This window comes from Ciconia boyciana, chromosome 2 (assembly GCF_034638445.1).
Source record: "Ciconia boyciana chromosome 2, ASM3463844v1, whole genome shotgun sequence".
NCBI classification, from domain to species: domain Eukaryota; kingdom Metazoa; phylum Chordata; class Aves; order Ciconiiformes; family Ciconiidae; genus Ciconia; species Ciconia boyciana.
Window position 1 is genome coordinate 137201314 of NC_132935.1, and position 19093 is coordinate 137220406.

Below are 19093 nucleotides of genomic sequence, written 5' to 3' on the forward strand. Positions count from 1 at the left end.
CCCAACGATTTGCCCTCTCACAGGAAGATGTTAGTGGAAGAAGTCTATGTATTGTGCTGATGATGGTTGCTTGCGTTTCTGCAGTATGATCATGTGCGAGTTTCAGTTCTGCTAGCTTAAAAATAATATCAGATTAAACAAAGGAATAATTTAAGTTCTCATTTCCAACAGTTAGTGAGTCCTTTTAATTTTTTGGTATAGGCTTGTGGGCTCATTTCTAAGGTACTGATGCTATTAAAATTAGATTCTAGTAGGAAATGTATGCTCCTGGGTTAAACATTTTGGATGTTGTTATTTGTTTCATTTACGTTTGGCAGGGTTTTAAACACTTCTTAACTTGCTGTATTCCTTTTCCTACAGAGGCTTTTAAGGCTATGTCAATATTGTATTTAAAATACATTTTGACAGCGTAGTCTTCACCTATTTCTAGAGTAGTGATGAAGTGATGCACCTTGATCTCTATTAAATATGCCTTCATAATTTTGGGGGATCCACGAATGAAGTATCTTTCCTTGTTTACTCCAGACCAAATCAGGGGTAATGACAGTATCTCTAAAGTAATATAATTGTTTTCAGTGACAATTCAACCAGATGTATTTTTTTTTCTTACTCTTTGGCTGGAAAAAGAAGGACCTCATTTACTGATATATACATATATTTCTACAACAGATTTGTTCTGGAGTAAGTCAAATTAAACTGATAAAACCAGAATAAAGCATCAGTAAAGCAGTCTGGTGTGCAGAGTACGCTCTAGAAAGTTATATAAGATTGCGTCCCAGTTCTGCAATCACTAAATGTAGCCTCCTGATTTCAACAGGACGGGTTTTGTTTTCTTTTAGCTTTTTTCAGGTATCCCGGATTCAGAAGTTAACATAAATATATATATATATATATGTATGTATAAAAAATGCATGTGTGTGTATAAAAAATTAGAGTCATACTAGCCTCCTTGATGCATTTAAAAATGATAGCTGGCTTAAGAAAAATGTGTGGGATGTGTCTTCTATGAACAAGAAATTACTTGATACAATTACTTTAACTCTGAATGTACTCACAAACTCTTCAAAAACAATTGGAAATGTAAGAAACCCTTAGGAACTGATTTGTAAGTAGGATACCTTTATTTCATAATTGGATTCTTCTGTGACAGTCAAATATTTGACATTTTTGTAAGGAAAATGCTTAACATTCGCATGCAGTGAATTGCATGAAATGTCAGAAATTGCAGAGTGTTAGTATTTGGGCTCATATTGTCCCTGAGTTAGTTTCTGGTAAAAGACCTGTGGTTTCTCTAGAGGAAAGAGAAATTTAATGCATCAAAAATACTGGGAGTGTTTGGTTTGGTAAAATACATGTCTTATACAGCTTCAAACTTTGAGGAGCTAACATGTCCTCAGAGGTACTGGTTTCTTCTAAAAGGATAGGTTATTAAAAAAAGCAAACAACAAAGCAAAAATAGCCATGCTTTTTCCAGAGTAATGCTAAATACACTTCGTGTAGTTATCTTACACTTCTTTTCAAACCTGTGTTTGCAGATTTTCCAAGGTCATTTGTTCTTAAGGGGTATTTGCTGCAATTAAGACAGTAGGACTTTAAACATTTATTTTTAAAACCTGGAGCAAATAATTTTTCGGTATAATGAGCCTGATTCTGAACTCTTTACCCAGGGAAAAAACTCTCAGTTAAGTTATAAGAAATATTTCATGAGTAAGGAGTGGAGATTGGGTCCGTAAAGAGTACTGTAGTGCACATTGAAAATAATTGTGAGTAATTATAATTAAATATGTATTTTTAATTCAAACAAGTTCTGTTAAAACTAGTAGCAATTGCACATATATAAAGGGGAATGTGCACTTCATAAACTTAGAAAGTGTACTGAATGGCATTAAAGTTACATTTTATCATTTAACGTATTTAATGGTGTGATAGTCACTGTTTCGATAAATGATTATATAACCAGTATTACCTCTCAAATCTTGTTGGGTAACCAGATCATGGCAGATGTTAATTTTTAATTAAGATCATATGAATTATTTGCTCGTGTTTAGATAAGAACTGTGTAAATTGAAATATTTTTCAAACGGATAATTTTATGCAGCTTTGCTGTGATGATTCTAGTTAGTGTATGTTGAGGACAAGATGACAAAATTCAGAGACAGTAAGCTGGATCTCTCTTGGGATGTACCCAGAACCAGTCGTTCTCCGAGGATGCCGCTTCTCAGCGTAATGTTCTGCAGTTATTCGAATGTATTCACCTGTAATATACATTCAGTGGTATTTCAGCTTAAATGGTTTAAATGAGCTTACAACACAGTATGAGAGATGGCTAATGTCTTAGATATACAGTGAAAAGGAACTGCGGTACCACAGATGCAAAATTATGTATCAGCAGACCGTGAAACGATTGTATTTTATGGCTCAATGATGAAAGTTTCCTAAAAGCGAAGATGATCTTACACAAGGTGAATGGATGTTAATAATGATTCTTGCTTTAAGTAAATCTTTTTTTTCAATGTCTGAGATTTTGTCAATGAACCAGGAATTCTGTGGTCTGGTAAAATAGTTCTTTCTGAGTATTTAAAACAATAGCAAAATCCCCCTACTGTGTTGGCTGACTGCAATAAAAAATTGGAATCGCTTTTAAGTAAGCGGAAGGTGTAGTTTGGGGTTAAAGATGCGTAAGTGTTAAACACTAGGATTTGGTTTTATGCAGACTTTCCGTGCAGGTATTTTGAAAATGAGCACTGACGGGTTTCACCAGTGGCATGGTAGGTCCAGACCCTTGTGCAGGGAGTGAGGCAGGGCCAGTGCCAGTGTCAGCCTTCACGTCCTCCTATCCCCATCGCTCTGTACCGGGGCTGCTCTGGACTCGCACTGCACTGCACAGCTTCACCCCAGGGTTTATCTGATATTAAAATGATACGCTTGCCTGATTTTCATACCCAACAATGAAAAAAAAAAAATCCAAGTTTTAATCTTGGCTGTGCTTCAAATTAAGCACAAGAGTCTTTATTTATGCTTTAATGGCTTCTTTTAATTCTTTCCTTGTTTTTGTTTGTTTGTTTTTTGTTTTTGTTTTCCTTTCTTCAGCTCAGGTACCTGACAATGACGAGCAGTTTGTGCCAGACTATCAGGCTGAAAGTTGTAAGTATAGTATGAATCATCACTTTCTTAAAAATATGTATTTGTATATTTATATTTGGGTCTCCATATTTGTTATTTATTGTCATCTGCGGTCATGTGATAGCTCCTTTCGCTGGTCGGTGACATCAGCGCGATGAATAGATAAAGCAAGTGGCGTTTTGACTTGCAACCAGAAGTTGTTTGGGCTGAAGGTATAACCTTTAGCAGGGGGCCCTCTCCTGTAATTCCCACCCCCCAGCCCCAGGGAAGCAAGGAAAAACTCATGTTGTGGAGGTGGAGGGAGTGTCTCTGTCCGAAGAGTGAGGAGAGGAGCGTGTTGAGCTGGTACGGGTCAGATACTGTGGGACATAGGAGGCAGCTCTGCTGAGCAGAAATCGGGCTGCTCAGCATGGTTTGTGTATAAATAAATAAATAAAATTCTCCACATAATCAATCAAATACAGCCACTGCTGAAGCATTTTTAAGTCGTCTTAGCATGTGGCATTTTGTTGCTCAAACAAAATTTCCCTTTGAATTAATGGGAGGAAGCAGGAGTTATGTTAAGCTGGATGCTTTGCACTGTTTGCTACTTTACTTAACACGTGCCCAAACTTATTTTATTATTTTTGGATTTTTAGCTTGTACCCCTCAAATCTTGCCTTTACCTGCTAAAGTGCTACTATTCTGTTAAACGCTGGCTCCTCTTCGCTGTACCTGCTGTTCTGTGGTTTTGGGTGGTTGCAAGGGCATAGTAAAGAAATGGCATGTGAAACATTAGCTGGCAAAGTCACAGACTTCTTGGAGCTTCTTTATGCATCTTTCTTCCTTATGGCAGGGCTTCTCTCCGACATCAGAGGTCTCTTTTAAATGGTGTCCGCTGATTGCAGCAGAGCGGATGGTAGCTTTTACATTTTGCTAAATAACTTAAATAATTTATCCTATCAGAGTGAATTAGTGCAGTTCACTAAACCAGATAGCTGTTAAATACAGCATTCATGTACTGAAATGTTAGGATTAAAATTAGTGAGATTAGAAAGAAAGAATTGCATAAAAATAGTCTTTAACCCAAAAAACACATTCAGACTTGTTGAGTTTTCTTACGAATCTTTTAGAGGATTTTTTCCAGTTATTTAGAAACTGTTTTAAGAAGAATTTATTAAGAGTATTCATAACTTTTTGTGGGGGAAAAAGAAAAAAAAAAAGTGTTTTTTGTCCCCTGGACTCTTATAGTATACCTGTACAGCAACAATTTATCTTTGTTTTTCTCTAGAAGTTCCTGTACATACACCAAGCAACAATCATGGTCACTTTTAAACTTTCAAAGTTGCCCTTTGTAACAGGTGGTTTTTGTTGTTTTTTTTTTTTAACACCTCTGGCTTCAAAAACTTTTTTTTTAAATTAAATTATTATATAAAAGCCAAAACTATTCTATAAGTTGAAAATCAGATATGTTATCCTACATATGGAGCTGTGTCCAAATATAGTCATGTATGCATACATCCTTTGTGTAAGAGTACAAAGTTCAGTTAGGGCTTCTATTAACCCACAATTATCGTTACACAACAAGTCAATGATTCTTGGAAAATAATTTGTGAGCTGTGAATGAAAAGCTCCATTGAAGCTGGTCACTGCTTTTGGTGATAAAGAAGTTCTCCTAATATGGCTATTGTATTAATGCTGTTAGCCACAGCTTACACAGTATTATCAAAGGAACATTTATTTCTTCATTTCAGTTGGTTTCTTTATCTTAAGTAAAGGTCAGGAGAGCTTCCTGGAGAGTTACTCTGGCAAAGGTTATGGAGTTTCAGACATATACTTGCATATAATGTATGTAGCTGTGGGCTCTGTGAAACGGGAACAGAGATCAACATAACCAAAGCCATGGGGAAATTACTGCTGCAGAAGTAGCACAATTGTGGCTGTTTTCTCTAGGATCCAAACCTGCCTTCAAACTGTATTATAATGACTTGCTATATATAATCTATAAGTCTGTACGGTGCTCACCCTGTTACTGGCAGCAGCCTGGCAGGAGCACTTGGCTTTTTTTTTTTTACTATTTTTATTTTTTTTAAACATGGGAGGGGATGGGCAAGCTTTCATAGGTTCAATGTTCAATACACTTAATTGAGCACTTAATTGTGAATACACTTAATGGTGAAGGACAGAAGTGTAAACCAGTGAAGGTGGTCACAGCCACTTTCTAGTTCAGGGGCAACCAAACTGTGGTCAGCCACCTCATTTAAATTTGCTGCACAATTTTCATTTATGGAGCTGTATATAGGTAAGGGGTGTGTGATTTGCAGAATATGTAAAGAAAACTGAAGTGCTCCACTGAAACAGTTACAGTCTGCAGTCCAGGTACAAAAATTAGTGACATTTTATTTCTAGCTTCATTGCTTGAGAAATGGGCTTTAAAACTGAGGTAGATTTGTGGTCTTAAATTGAAACTGGTAACATTGAAAGGAGTTGTAGGAAACTTCAGTAACAGCAGCAGCGCTGGAAAGCTGTGGTTAAAACTTTCTTGCCTAGAAATCACAAAGTTAGTCAACTCTTGAAGCAAAGATGTGGAAGGTAGCAGAGGAACTGATACTGCCAAGAATATGTGATGTGTCCTAGCTCTGAGCAGGATTAAATGCCCCTTAAAGTGCCGTGGGTTTTGCATTTCTGTTCTGTAATAATGATTTTAACTAGTGAAACTGCACTGGTGTTAGTAACTAAGGGAAACATTTAGTTTAGATTAGATATACAGTCCACTTTATCCACTTAGGGATTTGACTTCAAAGCTAGTTTGGGACCACGAATATTTCAATTATGAGTTGCTATTAAACTTGAATCAGTTTTCAAAAAGCAAACATAATATATATATTTATATTTAGGTGTGGGCTTTAGATATTATGAGTGAGATCAACAGCTAGCATAACTTCATGTGATATTATTGACGTTACTGGAATTACGCATATTTCTACTAGCTAAGGATCCAGCATGTCAAGCTTCTGCTTAATGCTCTAAACATCAGTTTACCTGTTTAAAGTTGAATTTATTTTGTTACTCCACTACATCTTCTGGAAAGAGGTTCTTCCTACCATAATAATCTTAGAAATGTCTGCACTTCCAAACCTTTCTTTTTTGTCACAGCGTCCAAAGCCCCATCTTGCACTACCTTTTTATTAAATACTTTTTAAACTTTGAATACCTATCAGAAAGAACACTTTTGTAGTTCAGCTCAGAGTGAGCGGAATGAAGAGTAGGTAACAACTAGCCTGTTTGGATGAAATTTGAAAAACAAATTGCAGTTTAGTTTCTCGTAACCTTCTGCTTTCTGCAGCGACTGAACTTTTTGAGTTCTAAGGGAGAAAAATGTGTATCAAAAAGGTTTTTTGGCTTGCAATTACACTGGAAAAATACCGCAGTTGCATATGAAATAGTGTAATTTTCTTACTCTTTCATTTCCATTTTCATAAGAAATAAAATTCCACAAAAAGAGGGAGGAATTGCTTTTACAGGCATTTACTTGGAAATTCTGTGTTAGGCAGGTTGTTTTTGTCCCATTCTGAATCTGCTTCTACACTTCAGCTGACCTGTTTGCTATATATTCAAGTGATTTCCTAATGACTCTTAGCAATTACGTGAAAAGTTGTGTAAAGCAAAAATGCAAAATCTATTGCTCCAAAAAGGTGAATGCTTTTTCTTTTTTTAAAAATCAGCATTCTGTGACACTTTTCCAAATTCTTATCTAATTCATAAGACTTAGTTAAGCTGTTTTTCTGTTTGTGTAAAGTCAGTATTCATGTGTAGAGAAGGGTGACCTGTGTTAACTTCCTCAGATAAGGTTTCCTATTGTTTCAAGTCCATTTTCATATGAGGAGGAGCCAGATCCTGAACTGGTTGTAATCAGTGGCGAGGCTTTCAGATACTGTAGAACAGCAAGGACTTTCCAATCTAGGAGTAAAAATGAATAAAGTGTTCAGTTTGCTCGAAGTCAATAGCTGTTGAGGTGAAGATTGCTTGCTGCCATTGTTTCGATGGTTTCTATGACAGACACAAGAGGAAGTAGGTAGGATTTGCTGATGTTTAAAGGATGTAGTTGGCAGAGAAAACTTGGTATTGTCAACAATACAGTGATTTGTAATTCGACCTTGGTACAGCTGGTTATAAATGGGGATTACCCTGCACCAGACCAGATTGCCTGGTGTCTTAATACCATAATCGTGTTGTGTTTTGTTTTAGTAATATATATTTACATCAGTCTGTTCTTCCAGAGTTTGTTTTTTTTTCTCTTTCTTCTTTTGCCCTAAAATGTAGGTTACCCATTTAAAATTCATGATAAACTCTAGCTTTTTGCTTTTTATTTGTTATTGAATTTCTGCTAATGAGGATTTGTGCTGTGGTTCACCTTCTTGATCGGTTTCCTTCCTTCTCTTTCATTTTGTTCCTGTATCGTTTCTCTGACCATCACAGCCTTAACTTAACACTGCCAAGGGGTAAATGTTAATGTTAGACCACAGCTGTTGACAGTAAATGGGAAGGGCTGGCTGTAAAATCCGTGCTCCTCCATGTCTGATTAAACTTTAAGATAGGAATAATACTTTTTTAGTAGTGATTTTGTCGCTGATCTTTCACGACCTTTATTCCTTCTCTTACCTCTGGTTTTTTTCCTGCAGGTTTAGCAAAGGAGCTCTTTCAATGTAGATGCCAGGAGCCTTAAATTATTCAGGGATGTGCTTTTTAGATGCTCTGGCTTGCAATCTTTAAAAGCCTGTTAAAGAGAGATTCTTTACATAGGCTTCAGGTAGCTGTATTCTTCTGTCATTTTAACTAATGGCTTAGGATATTCCAAATGCAGTTTAAATGAGAAAAAGCTTTAATATTTAGTTACATGTGGTACTAAAATCATGTATACAAAATCAGCATACAAAATCATGATTTTTTTTTTTTGCACTATCAGGTGAAAAATGCTCTGTTTGTTTTATTTTCTTTTTCTTTCTCTGACTTAAATTTCAAAAGCGAATTTCAGAACGAGAAGAGCATTTCCTGTTTGCATTAGTATAACAAGAGCTGATGAGCAATTGGTAGAGGTTAATTTTCACTTATTTTGACATATTTTGGAGAAAAAAAACCCCACACGATTAGAACAAAGTAGAAAACACCAGGATAACGTAAGTTCCGATGGGCCTATTGAAGTCAAAAGGAGATCTGTGTGCGGGGTTTGTTTTTGTTTGTGATGCAGAATAGTTTAATTTTGCAGCTTCTAGAAAAAATTTTAGTGAACTGAAAAAAACGACAACATTTTTTAACGTGATGATTCACTACATAGGCAGCTGGTAGTCATGTCTTGGTAGTGCACAATGTCCTAGAAACTGCAGTTGGTAGTGTTTTGGCTTTCTGTGTGTGGCAAGTTGCACACACCACCATGTTTTCAGTTTGTTTTTTTTTTTACAAATTTTTTTGTTGTTGTTAGAGTCTGGGTGGCTGGAATCACCTTTTCTTTTAAGTGTAGCTCTGCAAGTGTGATACAGCAGCAGGCAGTCTGACAAATATCCTACAAGGTGGTGCTAGTTATTCTTGGTGCTTAGCTATTCCCTGGTAGGGCTTTCTCCTGCAGCTGTGTTTTGTTTCTTGCCACTTGTCTTGAAACTACTTCCTTTCATAGGTCAGACGTTGTCAGATACAGAGACATTTACTTATTTATTTTAGTGCATGCCCGACTGTGGCGGGTTCTTTCTAAAGGGCCGTGAGAGTTGGGGCTCTGTGGTTTGTTCCTGCCCTTAGCTTTACATGACCTTGGGCATGTTGCTTAACGTCTTTGTTTCTCAGTTTGAAGTAGGTACAGAAATGCATGTATCACTCTGCTGTGAGATATACAGCTTTCTTAATGATCACTTATGTAGAGATCTCAAAAGCATTTTACAAAGAGAGTGCAATGCAATTGCTGTTGTAAGAGCTGGAGAGGTCAGACTGAGGAGTCGATGCTGACCGCCTTATATCCCTTCATAGTTGCCTTAGATAGCCTCACTTCTATCATTGTGTCCTGAGCACTTGTTTCCTTTGTGTAAAGCAGGACTGAAACTGTTACCAGCTGTTAACTTTCTCTTTTTTTCCTTTTTTTAAAATTCTCATTCAAAATAAATTAGGAATTGGTGTCTTTCAGAGAACTTTGTGGGCTCATTTTGTGGTTCGCCTGTGCTAATAGGGATGTTTTTTCCTCCTTCCTTTAGAGGACTTTTGGAAATATTTAAATCTGCCATAGTCGTGACCTTTTCCATAATTGCAAGATTTAATTCTTGAAAAAGTTTTACCAAGAGGCAGACTGTCAACCATAATGCCTTTAACTTGTGATCTTACTAGTAGAGAGTTTGTGGGTTTGTTTTGATTTTAATAAGCAGTTTCTGTTTATTTGCTTTTCTCCTTGTATTTTTGTACTTAATTTCCAGCTTTGAAGGTGCAGGGACTTTAGGTTCTCCTGGATTGTAGTAGTGGTAATGGCTCACAGATTGTGTAAATACTGATGGTGGCAATAGCATTGTGAAACAAACGACAAGACCCCATTGAGTAAATAGCTTTTGATTTTAAAACTTTTAAAGTGGAAGCTATTCCTTTCAGAGCACCCTGCACACCGTGATGGCCGTGTTGTGAATTTTACTGCTAGTGAAAAGGTACCTCTGGGCATCCCAGCAGAGACAGCAGCCACATTATGCAGATGTGGTTTAACTGCACAGCCGCTGTGAACCTGATGGTCTCCAGCTCTCTGGGGCACGGAGGAGCCCAAGCAGCTGGACAGGGCTCTTGTGGGGTTTTGTCCCCCTGTCTCCCTTGTGGCCTTCCACTGGCATGTCCCTGCTTGGCCAAGCTGAGTTAGTTCCTTTCTTCAGAGCCCCATCCTCATTTGCTGTTTTATTGCAGATTAAAGGCTTGGGTTGCATGTGGAGGTTATCAGCTAATGAATAAACTTCAGTCATCCCGTCCTGTGATAAATCTGTCTTGTAGATCAAAGGTGAAGCATGTAGACCTTTTTTCTTTCAAATGGTAATTTCTTAAGGCTGTCAGATCACTTCCTAAGGTCTGTTTACATAAAAACAAAAACATTAAACATATTTTATTCAAAATGTTGAATTTTCAGTTTTGAAAAAACCTTCTATTTCCTCTCTGAGGAAGCCTCCCCTCCTCCCTTCCCCATAAGGACTCTGTGAAGATCCCATCTGTGGAAATACAGGCAAGCCTCACATTGTAACTTGTAGTCACGGCAGTATTTTCTTAACACTACAGTTATTTCTGTTTTAAAACAGTTATTTAGTTAATTTTATCAGGAGTATGTATATGTATTAGAGCATCTGTTCAGTTCCAGTTGTATTAAACAAAGTATGCAGAAATTTTTTTCAACTGTATTTTCACACAGAAACCAAACAAGGCAGATTGAAGGGTCTTTGTGATTCTATTTTGATACAAAACTGTCATTCTCCTTAAACTGCTTTCCATGCAGTGTTTTTGCAAAATGTGTTTTGTATTCCGAGAGCAGCCTAAATAATGATTTGAAAATCCATAAGCTCTGGGATCATATAAAATAAAGAGGCAGTCTGCAGGCTGAGTCCATCCACTTCTGTTTATTTCATATGTTTTTTCAGGTAAAATGTATTTTCAGTCTGTATTATTTTTTTGGCTTTTTTCTTCTGCTTGCTGCCTCAGCAACTGAAGACAGGAGTCGGGCTCTCCCACAGACTGCCGTGAAGCTTTCAAAGGGTATAGCAGGGAAAAAAGGGAGGGGAGAGTGGCAGTCCTGAAAACATCAGTTAAATGTTGGAGACATTAATGTCATGTAGGACTGGTACTGCTAGCCCTCTGTAAGCATACAGGAAAAATAGCCCTTGTTTCAGGTTCTGTGTCCTTTTGTTTTGGTCCTATGCATTTCAGTACTGGGAAGTCATTACTGTGGAGCCATTTATAAGCTGATAAATATGCATAAATGATTATATTTATTCATTTTTTTGAGTTTTAGAAGTCTTAAGTGTTTTTTCTAGGAATGATCTAAACCTAGGCTAAACTGGTAAATGGAAAACTGATCACTTTTTCAAGGAATGTGCTCCAGTCTTTTCCCTGAGAAGGGTTATTTTCTTTTCCTTTCACTTATTCTTCTTGTTCTCCTTGTCTTCGATACATTACTCTTACCTGTTCCTGGATTATAGTTTGACCTTGATGAGGTGACTAGAGAAGTGAACTGTCTTGGTAAAGGATATCTTTATTCTTCCGTATCTATTTGTTCTGTAAGCTGAGGATTATGCATGTTAGAAAAGAGTGAATCATTAGCAACTTTATTTCTGGTTGTCTTTTTTCCCGTGGCTGTTTATGAACTTATTCAGCAAGTGTGGTTGCCAGTAAGTTAATGTAGTGAAATATTTTTTAGCAGTGACATTTACTGCCAAGTCCTGCAGTCACTGAATAGGAAGGTTACTGACTGGCCAGGTTTTGGTCTTTAAATTTATATATTATGAGTCGTCATCAAGGACATTTGAAAAATTACGTGTGCAGAAAAAATTCCCAGTCTTGCTAATTTGATCCTCTTCGCTGAAATGTTGTTTTCTTTCTGATTCTAATGTATACCTAAAAAAGATAAACAGTTTAATTTTTTTAATACTCTGTCTTCATGCTGATACTGTTATATAATAATGTTTCCTTATTAACCCATCCGTAAATAAAATTTCACGTGACCAAAAGCACTAACATAAATGGAGACAAAAGAGACTTTGAAAAGTGTCAGTATTCAGTAAAGACCAAAATTTTCAACCATTTGGGATTAGAATTTGGGAGCTGGATTTACACAAGTGTATGCGTATATACACAGTGTATACTCAATGGGTATATATACATATTCTGTATATACATGTATGTTTATATATAAGCATACATGCATATAAGAAATATACATGCCATGTAATTGTCAGTCTTACTGATTGCATGCATATGTAAAATAATCATACAACTTCAGGAACAACTGGCTTCAGAAAAAATGTGCAGTGTGTGTATTGGTAATGTATGTTCACTTGCGAGTCTCGTATACAGTAAGAATGCTTTAAGCGGTGGCAGAAGCCTTAAATATCTGTGCTGAGAACCAGAGCCTGGTTACAGGTGGTCAAAATTCCACCGACTCCAGAAAGAGCACTTTGCTAAGAGTCTTTGAATATCGGGCTACTTATTTAAGTCCTGACTTTATGTTCCCAGACGTAACCACTTCTGACAATGGCTTCTTTGTTTCCCTGTTGAATCAGTGATAAAACTTGTGAGCTGAATTTTATTGTTGACTTAATTCAATGGCCCGCACCTTTTCCAGTGGAGACTGCAGTTCTTTTGCAGTGGTTTTTGGTAGTGAACTAAAGATTTAGATTTCAGCCTTTCTTTAATGAACTATAAACTAGATCTGTTAGAGTTGCCTTACTGGTGAGCATTTGTGAAAATTTAACATTGAAGCCTGAGGGACACATGTATTTAGAGTGGTGACAGTCTTGTTCTTCCAGCAAAGTAAACAAAAATACCATTAGCTATCCTGAGTTAGTGTATACTTACTTTATGAATGTATGCATATTTTTATTTTTAAAGGCAAAATCAAATTAAAAATAATCTTCTCAAAATACAATTTTGTTCCTTTTAGTGCCTATCATTGAGAGTTGCTTTCGCATATTCTTGAGTAGCTAACTGACAGACAGGCATGTTTATCCTTAAGGATAATCTTTTATTATGATGCTCTTTTATTATGAGGATATTCCTGTTTTTATGGGGAAGCAAACTGACACACTGGTTATGAATCTCTGAAGGTAGGCTCCTAAGACTGAACTACTTCAAACTAGAAGCAGTCTTCTGACACCAGTTGTTTAGGTTGTGAACAACAAATGGCAGAACCAGAGATTAAATCCAGTTTCTTTCACATTTTATGCAGCTGCAAGTATGAGATCAGCAGCCTTCTCATCTATAGCTAGCTATTAGCTCTTTGCATGAATACATCAGAAAAGAGCAACGAAAAAATAACTACTAGATTGATGTAACTTGAAACTTTTCCGTACGAGGGAAACGAGGCAGAATCAGTTCCTGTTTGTTTTCTGCTGTGGTCATGCTTTCCTAAATATCAAGTTGATGATACCTTTAAAGCAATAAATACAAAAAATACAAAATGGTTTATTTTAAAGCTTATTGTTACTTCTGGCAAAAATACTTGTTATAATTTCCAAAGTTTTCTTCATAATTCTGGTTCTACAAAACCTATTAAAATCCAGACCTGAAACCCTCAAACTGCAGATTTACCTGAAGTGGAAAGTGTGTGTGTGTGTGTGTGTGTGTGTGTAAAATGCTGGGATACTATCTCACTTGGATATTTTAGTAATGGAAGTTACGCAGTACTTAGCCATTACCTCTTACAATTTAAATTAAATTTTGGAAATTGCTGCAAATGGAAATCCTGTCCTCAGAAGAGCACACAGACCCTGATTTAGTGGCCAGCTCTTCTCTTTGCATTTAACTTTATTGATAATTCCCAGGTAGGAATACAATTTAAGTTTTCTCCCAGCCTTGGTTTTACATTAAGACCTTTCTCTTTAGCAGCAGCTCTAAAGGTGGATTGCCTCTTCTTGCACCCTGCCTGGGAGCCTTTGGAGCCACATACATTATAAGCAACTGTAGGAACAAATGCCCCTGATCTCCAGGATTTTAACGCTGAAAGCTAATGCAGTTGAAGAGCAACCCTGTTTCTCTGTGGGGTCCTGGAGGTGGCAGATCCAGTATAGAGGGATTAAAAATTCTTTAGATTATTTTTTTTTTCCTCCCCCTACAATCTTCTTATGCTATCCACGGGTTTTAGATCAATTGCTACAGAATCCAGTGGTTTAATTTTTATTAGGTTACTGCTTCCTCCTCCAGAGAGCCCTAAGCCTCTGTTTACTTTGGGGGCAGGGGGAGAGGGAGAGCTCTTCCTCCTGCCTCACCTATTCTCCTCTGACATCAAAGCAAGCCAGTTTGCTCCTCCTAGCTTAATCCTTCCTTTCTCCCTCCCACCAATTTTCTGCAAATTTCCTTGTATTCTTCTCAGAGTTAACCTGCTGACAAATACCGTGGACATTGGATAACTTTTGCCCTGGAGGTACTTGCTGGGAGGCAGGGCCCCTCTGGCAGTGCTTTCTCCTTGTCTGCCTGCAATTGCGAGTCTCATACGCCTGGACAGGTAGCTGTCTGGAAGAGGAGAGCACTGCATGAACGAGACATAAATCAGAATAAAACAGTGCCCGTGACAGCATTTCTGTGAGATTGCTGCCTTTGGAGGCTAAGAAACTGTCTCGGTAACTGCAGCTCCCACTGCATGAAAATACCTTCCAGAGAATTCTTAACTGGAAGCTTAAATCTTTTGGGGGTGGAGGAGAAGAGGGATCAGCTAACCCAAATTGTGTCAAACCAGTCCTTAGCTTGGGGGTGGAAGAGTAGAGACAGTCTTATAATACCGTGTGGCAGTTCAGCCAGTTAGCAGCTGCCCAAATATAGTGTCAATTTAGGCCAAAGGACCTATAGCGTCCTAACAAGGTGTTTAGTGGCAGCCTTTTGAAAAGCTTGCCTTGTAATTGCTCAGTGTTTGGGTTTAGGGAGTAGGTTAACTTTTATTGATATTTACTGAAAACTCCCCCCCTCACCCCCTGCCTCTTCTCTAGCCAGGTGGTGTACCCATTTGGGTGGGCTTTTTAATTTTGGTATACTGAACATACTTGCAGACTTCAATTTTCAACCGGCATGGTCCTTTTAAATGAGAAGCCAAGTAGGTCCTTTTAAATGAGCTACAAATATCTGAATTATCTCAGTGGTGACTTCAGCACTTACAGCATCAGAAAGCTGCAGGTACTCTCAGTAACTCTTAATGAATATTTCAGAAATCACAACTGCACAGACAAGCAAATGAGGGGTATCTTGCACTAAAAATGGGGATTTATGGCATTGAACCAATTATTAAGCTGTATGGGTGCAACCTACAACCTCTAATATTGTGCCCCTTCTTCCACCCTGGCTAGGAACCCCTCCCCGTCTCAGGAAGGCTGCATCGTTTGTGGCAGGGGGGTCTTGGGTTAGCTGCCCAGAAATAGCTAAACAGGCAAAAAATTTTGGTGTCTTAGCACACAAGCTTTAGAAAAGCACATTTCAGTTAAACGATGACATTTATTTCCATTTGTGAAGAAGCATCTAGAAAAATTTATTTGCTGAACAGGGGCAGGAGCATCATTTTTAGGAGTCAGATAAGCTGTGCTGTAGGGAAGTGGCATATGTCTGCATTATAATGACGATTTTGTTGGTCACATTTCCCTGTGTACAAATGCCCTCATATAAACCTGCTTTATGGATAGTGATGCAACTTTGTTGTGCTGTAGGTACAATGAACCCATTTCTCTTCTCTACTTCAACCTTTTTTTTGGCCTCAGTTGTTATTCTCAAAGGCTTTACGTTAATCCCAGATCATAGTAAAGATAGGGAAAAATTATGGTGGATATATAGAATTAACATAATCTAGAGATGAACAGGTAATCCAATTAATTTAAAATTTATTTTAATGAATACTTGGGTTTTTGTCTTTTACTCATTAATCAGTAATTCTTTTTGCTTTAAAAAAAAAGGAAAGAAAAAAAGTCTGTTACTCCAAAGCAAGAGAAAGTTATTTTAACAAACAATGCTTGTTAATACGGATGCATTACTGCAGATTTTAAGATCCAGAATTTCCCAATATCAGTTGTAGGAAAATGTGCTGTTAGTTTCCATCTTGAAACTCTGTAGTAGTAAACAGGAATAAATTCTAGCTTTCAGTGCAGTTCATCTTCACCTGCTCACTACTTTTTCCTAATCTAAATTCAGAATCAGTATTTTTTTTCTTCTCATACAATGTCATCTGAGAACAGTCCATGTAGACTTTGAGGACAAAATCGCACAATTTTGGGCTGTCTTTTATTCTTCACCCCCCTCCCCCCCCACCCCACCCCCCGGCCCCGAATCCCTCCCCACCCCCTGAGGATTTTAAAGACTATACTATTATGTAGCATTCGTGCAATGCAGTATTCAAATAGACCATTAATTGACATGCACAGTATTGTATGCTTTAGGCTGGAAGAGAAAATAAGCAATTTGCTTCATTTTGCAGAGTGAGTTCTAACTGTTATTAAAGTGCATTTGTAGTTGCATATTTTCCAGTAAAGGTGACAGATTCAAAGCTGGTATTTTCTTTTTGTTAAACAAGGTTCTCAAATAGATCCATCTTGCCCACGTATTCTATTCTTGCCAGTTGGCTTTGAAAGCTGGTGCTTGGGCTCATCGTTCAGAACTAGCTTCCAAAAAATGAGGTCCCATGCTGTTTCTATCTATTGAGCTGGTAGGGGCTGGAAGGATCTGATCTGAAGCCAAGGCAAAGACTGAATTGATGGAATCATATCTAACGGGTTTGCCAAGTACTGCCCAGTCATGAAGTTCCACTTTCTGGGAAAGAGCACTGAGACGAGGGTGGCAGAGCATTTGCCATACCGGCTATCCTCCGATTTCCTTCCCTGGACTTAGAGCCAGGCCACCACGTAGGAAAGAACTAGCTTTTTGTTGAATGCGTTTTTACACATTTACATCTTGTTCCTCTCTTCTGCATGCTGCTTCCCCATTTTCTCCCCAGTTACATGTATGCATTTGAAGAGGAAAAAGCTTACTGCCCTTATTTAAGGTATTACACTTATTTTGACCATATGTAATGTATAATTGCAGAGGCATGCTTGCACATTTGGTGTGCTTACTTCTGTTTGACTCTGTGTGCACACACACAAACACCCAAATACACACACAGACTCTATTTCAGGTGAGTGGTCACCACTCAGTGGGACTAGATGGGGGCCACTTGTCTTCAGGGCGGAATTCTGCATCTTAAGCAAGTTCTAGTTTTCTAGATGGAACCATAAGATGGAGAATAATACCAAGATCATGCACCACTTAAAAAAAAACCTACTTGACAGGATTGCTTGGGTTCCCTTCCCCCCCCGCCTTTTCTAGCAGCTTTCGTTTGTGAGATAGTGAAAGCTCAGGTCTCTTTTCTGTGTTCCATTTTTATATAAACTGCCAGGATAGTCTCTGAAACCACAGTGATGATACACATCTGTGTGTCAGATATCCAGTTTGTCACCAGCTTCTTCCAATATCTGGCAGAGAGCAGGACCTGAATGAAATCCAGTTGACTGGAGCTCAGCTAAGATCTGATAGAGGTGACTTTGATAGATCAGATGGTTGAAGAACTTGGTGGAGTCTGTGTAGATGTAATCTGTTCAGCCACTTTTAAATCAGTCCACAGTCTTCAAGTCTTGCTCGTCTTTGCAGCTGTTGCAGTGGTCAGAAACAAAAGGGGTTTCTTTGCCATTGTCTAGGCAAGCAATTGCCTAGGGTGAAAACATTTGCAGATCTTGCCTCAGTCATCCATGCTTGCAGTCACTTCTGTCTTCAGCCGTTGCAGTGGTCTGTATCTGTAGGCTCTAATTCAAAATCTTTGGGAACAGTTTAGCTGGAAAGACTCGGTTACCAGCTTTTACTGTCTTTCCGTCCTCCTGCCTCTCTTCATCTGTCACCTCTCCAACGTCATGTTTTTATTTCAGTTTTTGTTAGTATACTAGGCTGCATGCCACATTCAGCTGCAGAAGCAGTAACCTTCAGAGTATGAAGGAATGGTCAGCTGGGTCTAGTACCTGCTTCAGCTAATTCCTCCTGTGCTTCCCAAAGATTACTGGTAGAATTTCTCATCTTAATGTATAGTGGAATGAAACTGAAAGAGCACCCTGCTTTGGCATCCCGTTGTCTTTAATCAGATGCCTGTTAAATGGTTGTTGAAATTCAGAGTGCAGCTATCTACAAAGGTCTATAGCTCAAATCATAATGATCTAGAAATAATTAATCAATAAATAGCCTCCAGAATGCAGAAGACTATTGTTCCATAAATTAAATACACATTTTTGAAACCTCTTCAGAAAATATGTATAAAGCCTGTCATTCCCACTTAGAAGGTCATATAGAAAGTATTTAATTTTGTAGCTCATTGCATCAGATATGCAAATATGTATACTGAATGTATGGTTCAAATGGTAAGTAACTGTTGCAGAAATAGAGCATTTCAGGCCTCATATGAACCCACAATGTTATGTTTGGATTTTTTTTAAATGTCTATTGATAAGAGCACCTAGGTCATTACTGTTACCTGAGAAGTAACCAGCACTTTACCCTCCCTGATGAACTGTTCAATAAACTGTTCATTTATTGAAAGTTGATTTTTTTTTTATTAAAATGCCTACCTGTTGTACTTACAGCACAAATAATTTGTTTGAATCATCAGGTGAGTGCTGTTAAGTTATAGTGAGTGAGGAAAATTGCAAAAACACGAATTAGGGTCCCTGTCCTTAAGTGTATTTCAGTTTGCATTTTGATAGTAGTTTAGAAATGTTATCGCTTGTTTTGTCACAGACATAATTCACATCTTTCTTCAGGCACTGTAAACAAGAGAAATGGTTTAATGGCTCCATAAAAGGCACTCTGTGCTGATAGCTGAGATTAGACCCTTTAGTAATGGATTTTTGTGTGTTGGGGGAAGGGGAGGGCTTGGCAGAGGTAAATGTACTGGAAAAGAATCTTGGAGAGACTCTGATGTATCTGAAGTGCCTGCTGCATTTCTGTGTGTATTGGGAGATAGATTTAAAGTGTGACAGTATTGGCTTTATCAGTACAGAGGCTTTCTCTTCTTGCTTTTGAAATTTTACCAAGTACTAACTTGGGTCACCTCAATCAGTCTAGCACCTGGCATTGCAGTGGTATTAACTTAAATATTTTTACATCTTCTGTCTTTTCATCTTGCTGTTAAGAAAATCAAATCCCCTCTATTCAAATGTGTTTAAGAAATCTCTCTCAACTTAAGATTGCATGTTAACAGTTTTGCCTCAATCGATCATAAAAA

At 37.8% G+C, this 19093-nt stretch overlaps 1 protein-coding gene across 4 annotated transcripts in view; it reads left to right on the forward strand.

Annotated features, from left to right (window-relative positions):
• ETV1 (ETS variant transcription factor 1) overlaps window positions 1-19093 on the forward strand; it is a 66971-nt gene that overhangs the window by 10830 nt on the left and 37048 nt on the right. For all 4 annotated transcript variants that reach the window (XM_072854208.1, XM_072854205.1, XM_072854206.1 and 1 more), the window contains one exon: window positions 3091-3144. In XM_072854208.1, coding sequence (XP_072710309.1) covers window positions 3091-3144 — 54 coding nt within the window. The remainder of the gene's footprint in view (window positions 1-3090; window positions 3145-19093) is intronic.